This window comes from Paramisgurnus dabryanus, chromosome 7 (assembly GCF_030506205.2).
Source record: "Paramisgurnus dabryanus chromosome 7, PD_genome_1.1, whole genome shotgun sequence".
Taxonomy (NCBI): domain Eukaryota; kingdom Metazoa; phylum Chordata; class Actinopteri; order Cypriniformes; family Cobitidae; genus Paramisgurnus; species Paramisgurnus dabryanus.
In genome coordinates, this window is record NC_133343.1 from 1,393,213 (window position 1) to 1,403,232 (window position 10,020).

General features: G+C 32.9%; 1 protein-coding gene across 1 annotated transcript; it reads right to left on the reverse strand.

Moving 5' to 3' along the window:
• Positions 1–2,455: 2,455 nt before the first annotated feature.
• ntan1 (N-terminal asparagine amidase) lies at positions 2,456–8,856 on the reverse strand. The gene is made up of 10 exons (XM_065293897.1): positions 8,667–8,856; positions 7,222–7,324; positions 7,057–7,122; positions 6,851–6,959; positions 5,831–5,904; positions 5,706–5,759; positions 5,013–5,066; positions 4,742–4,839; positions 4,346–4,459; positions 2,456–3,050 (listed from the first exon to the last, which is right to left on the reverse strand). Exons 1-10 carry the CDS (start codon positions 8,745–8,747, stop codon positions 2,880–2,882), a joined length of 924 nt encoding a protein of 307 aa, XP_065149969.1. The 5' UTR covers positions 8,748–8,856; the 3' UTR covers positions 2,456–2,879.
• Between the last annotated feature and the right edge of the window lie 1,164 nt (positions 8,857–10,020).

Consider the following 10,020-nt stretch of genomic DNA (forward strand, 5'->3'; position numbering starts at 1 on the left):
CAAACAGCAGGACTTACTGCCAAATCATAATCTGAGTCAGCAGGCTGTTGTCAGAATGGATTTGGTAACCATTTAAATGAAAAACCTATATGCAATCATTATCTACAGCAGGGGGTTTCCAAAATTGAGTTGCACAGTGGGATAAAGTGGGTTGTGCATAGTCGCTGTGCTGTTGACACAAAAAATTGATTAGTCCAATTAAAGGTCCACTGTGTCGATTTTTAGCACCATCTAGCAGTGAGATTGCTTGGCCCACCGCTCACCCCTCCTTTTCGAAACACATACTTTACTGTAACATGTCATTGTCTTAAACATGCTCTATAGGACAGAAACATGGCTGCGCAAAATGGCAACTTCCATGTAAGGAGACCCGTGATGTATGTAGATAAAACGCCTTATTCTGTGGTAATTAAAACAATACAGTTTATTATGTAAGGTCTTTGTACACCGCTGATAATATTACATTGCATTTCCGTCAAGAGATCTTTCTATAAGTTACACAATGCACCTTTAATGACAAGCAATGACAATATTATTTTGATATTTCAATTAAACTTACAATAAATTCATAAAATGACAAGGAAAATAAAAACTACTTAAAGGCGGAGTCCACGATGTTTGAAAAACGGTTTGGAAAAGGAGACGGGCCGACTACCAAAACACACTTATAGCCAATCAAATCAAATCAAATGCCGGGTTGCGTATGTGTGGGGCGGGTCTATCAACAGAAGGTCCAGATTCTATTGGGGTAGGGGCGTGTTTGTTTAGGTGATTTCAAATATCAACATTGGCTTTCAAACATCATGGACTCCGCCTTTAATTGTAAAAGAAGTCCATTTTTATTTTCCTCATAATTCCATTTAAAAATATGTTGGTGGGTTACAGGTTAGATTAAAACCACTGATCTAGTATGTAAAGATTATATGTCGTCATTACTTTAAGAAGTAAAACTGCTACAATGATCCCTAAAATGATTCCAGCAAAAGTTCCTAAGACTCCATATTGAACTCCTCCAATTATGCCAAAAATAGCTCCACATATCCCTATCAATATTATCACTTTTATAACAATCCTAAACATAATTTTTACAACTTCACAAAATATTTCTAAAAGTGCACGTCCAACAGCAGCCACGACTGAATCACGGATGTCTTCATTGTCTGTAAAGTATAAAACAATCTTAATGGATACGCAGATATTAAAATATAGTGGCATTAAAATACGACTTACCGTCAGGAGGATTCTTCTCTAAACTTCCTCGTCTCTGTCTGAGATCTTTTCTCTTCGACTCCATCATTGGGGGATAAAGAAATCACCACCGTTCACTTCCACAACATCTTCTATCTACTTGAAGAGTTCACTGATGTGAGATTTTGTAATGTTTCTCTGGAGAACATCGGTTCGTATGAAATTAGATTTTCGACAGTCACTGATGTTGCACCGAAAAGACGATACTTACATAAAAACATCTAACGTTATACTATATAAATGTGTGTGTGTGTGTGTGTGTGTGTGTGTGTGTGTGTGTGTGTGTGTGTGTGTTTGTTTTCAAATGGCGTATTATGCATGAAATGTAATGTTTAAAATAAGATTTTAAGTGGACAAATGACCTGTTTACTGCACACGTTGCTCCGCCCCTGCTCTGACGTGTTTGTTGTCCTGTCATCACGTGACGAGCAGAGCAGCGCCACGCGCAACGGTTTTTTTATTGAATTAACAAAAACATCAATTAAATACTCGATATTAACAATATTGTAACAAATACTAAATATGCTAGGGGGAATGTACAATAAAATATTAAAATAAAGGACAGATTAAATAAAGTTTTCAGTGCTTTTTGCGTTAAAGATAATCTTATAGAATCAATATAAAGTTCCATTTCTTTTTATAAATGAGATGAAACAGGGGTTTTTTCCCAGACAATTTACATTTGTGAATATGGAGTTTTGCTAACAGAAGAATCATTTTATTATGTAAAAAAATTTGGTAGTATGTCTCTTTGATTTTTCAAAACACCAAAAAGCACGTGTTTTTCCAAAATAATAATCACCATCAATATTCTTAAAAATAAAATCACAAACATTTTCCCAAAAGGGTTTTACAAGTGGCAAGTACCAATGTAAGTGAACCATAGTTTCAAGCTGTTATTACAAAAAGTACAATTTTGTCTATATCACTTTTAAACTAAAAAAAAGTTTTGCTTGGTAGATCCTATGAATAAGTTTAATTGGTTTCGTTGCGAACTTTCTTCAAAATATCTTATTTAATGTGTAGCAAAACAAAGAAATGTTTGCAGGTTTGTAACAACTTGACGGTGAGTAAATGATGACAAAGTTTTTATGTTCGGCTGAACTATCCCTTTAAGATTATACATATGGTGTAATATGATTTGTTTATGTTAACTGTTGTAAAGGTTAGGCTATATCTGTTTTCATGAAATAAAACTCCAGCAGAGTCAAATGAGAAATACATTTAATGTTTCTATTCATTGTTTCTTTCATTTACAAGAGTATAGTATGTCTTATGATCCCTGCATGAGTAAACACATTTACAAATTATGTACATATTAAATATGAAACAGACATAAAAATATATGACAGAATATTGATTTCAGTGTAATGGCCAGCAGCTGGAGTCTGTGAACAGATATCTGTACAGTATCTGTACAGTATTTATGAATGAGTTTCTTTATATAAGAAACTAAAATCATTTGTAATACTTTTATATTATAAAAAAATCTGTAATTCTGTTTGGCGTCACTTGTGTCTATTTCTCCATCATAAACCTTTAAAAAAGAAACAGCACAACAGGTCTCAGATCAGTATGAAGAGGGGGCATCAAAGGCGTTTTGGTGGGGCAGAGAGGTCAGTGTGTGTGAACTACTGTTGGGAAATCTGTTTCCACTCTCCATCCTCAGACCGGTGGTAAAACTGTGGCTGTCCGCCAGGAAACAGACCGTCAGTGGTGGGATGATCCAGAAGAAAACGGATGGTGGATTTAATGTGCTGGACGAAGTGAGGAGGTTCTGCATACGGTGAGGTGGACAGATACTGACAAAGGATAGAATAAAATAAATCTTTATTTTCCACCAAGGTGGACATTTTTCTTTGGCTCACCAAACATACAAGACAATAGACATACAGACAACATTTCCAATGTAATAAGGAAAAAAACATTAGGATAAGGAGCTGAAGTTTCATCTCATCTTATACAGATGACTCATGATAAAACACACAGCTCATATCAGTTTATATTAATTTTAGGACTGGGCGAATGATTAATCACATACAAAATAAAAGTTTGCGTTTGCATAATATATGTGTGTGTCCTGTGTGTAATTATTGTGTGTGTGTGTGTGTATAGCCCTAATTATATTAATTCTCTTTGCTTTACTTTATATCTGTACAAAAATGTGCCACACACAATCTGCTAAGATCAGACTAAAAGGATGAGAAACCTTTATAATAAAAATCTTTAGCTGTTGGTTTGTAAGGTTGAGATTCTTAAGACCAATCATCAGAGAAGCAGGTGAGACACAAAATATTTGACAAACATTATCATGTTTTACTCTCATCATGAGTTTATAGTAAAAATAGCATCTATTATATTTCCTTAAATTAAGATGCATTTAACCAAATTTGCCAATGGGGTAAGAAAAAAAATCTTAAAACACTTCAGTCAAGAAAAATATTAGAAACAATTTCTTACGCCATTGTTTTGCTTGTTTAAAGCACAAATTCACTTCAATTTTTTTTTTTTTTTTTTGTCTAAAAACAATACTTATTTTCTTAAGTCATTTTGCTCATCAAGAAAAAGCATCTTAATTTAAGAATCTTAAGATATTTGTACTGAAAAAAGACATTTTTTGCATTGCACCCAATAGAAACACTGCAAAAAATGACTTTCTTACTTAGTATTTTTGTCTTATTTTCAGTACAAATATCTAAAAATTCTTAAATCAAAATTATATGCCAATGGGGTGAGAAAAAAATCTAAACTTAATTTAAGCAAAATTTTCTCACCTCATTGGCAGATAATTTTGCTTGTTTTAAGCACAAATTCACTTAAATTGTTTATTTTTTTGTCTATAAACTAGACTTATTTTCTTAGGTCATTTTGTTAATCAAGAAAATACATCTTCATTTAAAATTGTTTAGATATTTTTACTGAAACAAGACAAAAATACTACGTAAGAAAGCCATTTTTTGAAGTTAATCAATAACATGTAGCGTAAAAGTAAATTATATGATTCATTGTAGGATATTTTAAGTCCTTTATCTTAAAATATCAATGAAAATGTGATTGCTGATGATTTAGAATAGAGATGAATGATGCGTGTTTATACCTGCAGGATAGTTTTATCATCTTCTGAGAGCCAGTAGCTGAACTCATCATCTGGTGTCCATGTGCACGGACTGATTTTCACAAGCTCACGGCAGGAGTCATAAACTTCAACCATCTGCATATATAATACATGAACCATTTTTTTAATTCACAGCCTTTTTGCAATGGACACTGTTTTATCTTACACACTACACAATAGTTTGATACATAAACCGCTTGACGTCTGGCTACTTTTTGAACTATTCTAATATATTGGCAGCTAGGCACAAAATATATAAATTAATCGGCCAATGAAACATACATTTAATTTATTGTACTATTGCATAAAATCAATATCACAGTTGTTTAATATCAGCATGATATTCAGTACATGGCTTAAATGGTTTTGTGTATTCACCTGTCCACCAGTAAATGTGCGAGCAGATCGGAGCTCCTCCGCTGGACCTCGACACATAAATGATGCTGGGAACACATGACCGGTTTTAACATTCACTCCTGTACAAAGACAAACAGACAGATGTCATACACCTGTAATGCTGTATGTGACAACCTCTATATTTGACTGTTTATCTACTTATTGTACACATTCAATAAAACTTAAAACATGGCTTCTGGGTAAAGTGTTCATGTCATGTAACCCTAACCCTATGTAAGATGTTGTACAGTACCTATTCCATACACCACAGGACGATGGATCCCATCTTTAATGACATCATTCATGTCTAAAAAACAGAGGCTTTAAGTCACATTGTGATTTACATTTATTGAAGAGAGGAAAGTTTTTTTTATTGTTAAACAACAGGAAGTTAAAGGCACAATAAGTGATTTTTGCTGCTAAAGGAATGATAGGAGCTGTAGTCTTTACCTTCCCTGCTGATTGAAAACTCACAAATCATGTTCATAAATGAAATACTGAAATAAAGCTTTATAACCTTTATGTTATAATGATAGAAAACAAAATAAAGTGGTGCGATAGACAACAACGTCTACTTCTGCATGCAGCACTGCGCAGACTGATTGGCGAATGACATCTTGCAAGAGCCATGTGACAGTACTGCTTTAATTATTCTCATGACACTATGATGTCATTCGCTGATCAGTCTGCGCAGAGCTACATGAAGTCGAAAACATCTATGATTTCTAGCGCAGTAGCGAGGATAATGCAGACATGACATTATTGACAGGTGACCCTATGAACACGGGAATCACGCTGGTTACGCTGTAAATTCAAACATTGTTGAAAAATTTGGGATATTGGAAGTACATGTGAACAAAATATATAACACTGTGCTTGGGTATTTTAATGCAAAAATCTTACAAATTGCGCCTTTAAGGATTAAAAAGTTGTGTAAATGTTTTACCGGTGATACAGCAGGTTTCTAGGTGAATTTCTTCTTTCTGTTTCTGAAAAGCAGCTATAAAGCAAAACAACACTTAGAAACAAGCACAACGTCTGCACAGGAACATAAACATCTTCATCTCATACCCAATATACTGAGACTGAGAGAATGAGAAGTCTTCCTGTCATCCAGAAAACCCCCGACGAGATGCAGCTCCAATCTGAAGACACAAACACACACAAGATCTCATGATGATGTTAAACTCTGTCAGAACTTTAAATATTAACATTAAAACTAGTTAATTTTGGTTAAGAACGGCTTAGACAGAAGAGACTGACTGACACGGACAGTTTATGTCTTTGTTTTAGAAATAAGTAAATGCTAAAGCAAATATATACTTTAATATTAAACTGTCACAAAAACATATTTAAATATAGCAAGTGAAAAATATTTTTGTAGTTATGTTTATGTGCTTCTGTATAGCTCAGTGGTAAAGAATTGCATTGGCAGTGCATAAGGTTCAGAAAGCACAAAAGCCCATAATAAAATGTATACCTTGTAATTAGGCGATTAATTGCAACTTAGAGTTTGCAGAATAAAAGTTTTTGTTTACATCATATATGTGTGTGTACTATGTATAATAATTATGTATATATAAACACAAACACACATATAATTTTAAGGAAAAATATGATGCATTATATTATATATAATTTAATTTTATATATATAAAAATATATATAATTAAATATATTCATACACGTGTTTTGTAATTTATTTAAACATAAGAATAATTATTAGTCTATACACAGTACACACGTATATGATGTGAACAAAAACATTTATTCTGCATACAATTAGTTGCAATGAATCATTATGCAACCCTACTTGTTATGCAGTGCTTTGGATAAAAGCATTTGATAAATGTAAATGTTTGGTCTTGGTTGTGATCAACATTTTCAAAATAAAATAATTACTGATGATTTCATCAAAATTAAATGTAACATAAAATACATATTTGTGTCCCATTGTGTGTGCAATATAAATCAGACCATCGGTAAACAGAGCTGTTTTGTAGTGCGAGTTGTCTGATGCTCAGATTATTTGTATCAAGCATTTTTGAGCCCATGTTAGGTTCAGTAAAGAGACACATGACATCACAGCACCTGCCCTCTTTAGCCGAGTTACTTCTGGAGGTGACAGCGTTGACTATGAGAGGAACTTCTGTGCAGGTTCTGGATCCATCACAGTGTGCCAGACAAGTCACCCCACTACCTTTAAAAGAACATAACCCATTAGATATTTACAAACAGAATTAGACATTTACACATGTCAAGATCATATATTATAAAGACACTGCTGTGTGTTTTACCAGTGTGTCGCAGAACAACCAAGTGGCAAGTTGTGGCATCATCTGAGCCCAGGATGGAGACCGAATCTAATGAAACAGACACATCAGTGTGTGTGTGTGTGTGTGTGTGTGTGTGTGTGTGTAAACATCTCAGCACACAACAGAAGAGATATCTCACACACTCACTGTCTGCAGGTGTGGTGGCAGCAAACTCTCTCTGCTGGACATACAGCTGATGTTTCGGGTCCACTGGTTCTGAATTTCTGGATGCAAATTGCTTTGCATGCTCCTGAGAGAAAAGCATCAGGGAAAGGAGATGCATTATATACATACACAGTGCTCATGTATAACTCAGTGGTAACTTTGCCTTAGCAGTGCTAAAGATCATGGGTTTGAACTCAGGGAACACACATACTGATAAAAGATGTACACGTTTACTGCAAAAATTACTTTCTTATTTTTGTCTTGTTTTTAGTACAAATGTATAGAAATTCTAAAACCATTAAGAAGAATATCAATATACAATCACTTTACATAATGCAATATATACAGCATATACAGTACAGTACAGAGGTGACTGGGGCTTATTGTCACAAACTCTTTACCTCAATAAATGTTTGCTTCACTAGTTGTGGTTTTGGATGTTGGTTTCACAAAAACAAATCCTCTAAAATAGGTTTTATGACTAATTTTATATTTGTATTGTAAGTTTCGTTTCAGCAAGTGAACCACACTACGGAGCCAACTTTATAACATACATAGACATTTACTGAAAAGTAAGTAACTGCACTGCAAAAAATGATTTTCAAGAAAAAATTCCTTAGTATTATTGTCTGTTATCAGTAAAAAGATCTAAAAATTCTAAAAACTAAGATGCTTTTTCTTGATGAGCAAAACAACCCAAGAAAATAAGTCTAGTTTTTAGACCAAAAATATCAAATTTAAGTGATTTTGTGCATAAAACAAGCAAAAAAATCTGCCAATGGAGTAAGCAAATTTTTTTTGAATTTAGTGTTTAAGAAAAACGTTCAAGATTTTTTTTGCTAAATTTGATATTTTTGGTCTAAAAACTAGACTCATTTTCTTGGGTCATTTTGCTCATTAAGAAAAAGCATCTTAATTTAAGAATTTTTAGATATTTTTACTGAAAACAAGACAAAAATACTAAGATTTTTTTTTCTTGAAAATCATTTTTGCAGTGTGAGGTCAAGTGTACTTTTTCATAAAACTCTGGTTGAGACAATGTGACACAAGTTATCACAGAGGTTGTAATGCATCTCTCATACATTAATACAATTTAATAATTACAATATTTGATGGTCAAAACATTCGTTTCATATTTTATCTTACACATATTGTGCTATTTGATCGCAAATAGCCATACCCTGATAAATATGTACTAGTACAAAATGTGATAACTAAACGAGCCTCCAAAGAGACAGAAGACGAACAGGAATACATGAAGTTTCTTGTTGAATTAGTGTTTACTAATCGTCACAAATATAAACAGACAGAGAGAAATATCCATTAAAACGAACGACACTATACACATATACAGTTAGCCACACGGTTATTTAGTTTACTGAATGTGAATGTATGATCGTGTGAGATGATCTGTAAGTTAACGTTACCTTCAGATGAGGGAATCTAGTGAAGAGTTCGGCTGTTGACGTCACGCGCTCCATGCGCTTATTCTGAGTGAACAGCGGCATCCTGACAGCGTGACAATGTGATTTATAAAACTAAAATTTAAAAAATACAATAACAGACTGGACCTCTCCGATTCATCCTCATGTCTTCCGCTTTCGTCACAAATCACAGGACCATGTGACCGCAGACGTAAACCGGAAGTAATGTTTTTGTATCGACTTTTATTTTGCCACAAAATGTTATTTTTATAATGAAGATGTAAGTTTCTGTAAACTGTGCAATTCTTGAATAATAATGATAATAATAATAAAAGACTAACTTTTATTTTGTTTTCTTGTTAAATTTAAAATGGATATAGATGTCAGTGTAGCCTTTTAGATTCTTTTAAAGAGACAGCTATTCATTAAATCTGGAATTGCAAAGTGGTTGCAGTTTTTTGGCAACATATGCTTGACTTCATTGTTGAAAATAGTGGCAAAAATTTTGTTTAACAATGGAAACTGTATTAGTATGTCTGTTTGTAAATCAGAAGGTCAAACTAATTCACACATACTTGATTAACTTTATTATACATAATTGTTATTTTTCTGGTCAAAAACTATGTGTTACAGTATTTAAAAAAGAAATAATGCACTATGTTGAGTTAATATTACCCTAAAAAACACCTGAACGCTTGTCAGACTCATAGATTGTACTACAGGCATGTCATTTCATCTTTTTGTATAACATACAAAAGCAACAATGTCTTTATTTTCTCTTTTAAGTTATTTTGTGCTTTTTTCGGACAGTTTACATATACGGTAGAATATATTACTGTCAGTTGTTCATACATTTATTTCCCCAACTTTTAATTTTTCTCAAAAAATATCACATTGTATAGTGACCTAAAGCCAAGCAAAATTGTGAACAATCTATTAAAGAAATTAAACAATATGGAAAGACTCTAAGCAATATTAAAAACTAAAAAGAAAAAAGCCCCATAAGTCACTTTGTTATTTTAATTTATGTAGTAAATTTTATATCTGTACCACTGACACAAAATAAACATCAGAAAATTTAAGAAATTGCAATAAAAAAATAAGTTTTGCAATATAAAAAATAAGTACAATAAAAATTTGAAATACTTTGTAGTATAAAAACAATTTACAACATTAGAGATCCCGTATTCAATAGAAACAACCGTTGTTGTGCAAACATACAAACAAAGTGACAGTATGTTATAGTGATAGAAGGAGAATGATAAAATGACAATGTAGTGTAATGTAGATGTATCAAAGCTTCTTAGTCTAGTTAACAGCCTATAAAGTTGGGTATGATAGTCAGGGGGCCCCAGTT

Excerpts from the sequence above, each read along its gene's own strand:
- ntan1 (XM_065293897.1), bottom strand. The coding sequence starts at position 8,747 with ATGCCGCTGTTCACTCAGAATAAGCGCATGGAGCGCGTGACGTCAACA. Across the intron at positions 7,123-7,221 it reads TGCCACCACACCTGCAGACA|ATTCGGTCTCCATCCTGGGC; the intron begins GTGAGTGTGTGA and ends CTGTTTCATTAG. Across the intron at positions 4,840-5,012 it reads TCCTGTGGTGTATGGAATAG|GAGTGAATGTTAAAACCGGT; the intron begins GTACTGTACAAC and ends GTCTTTGTACAG.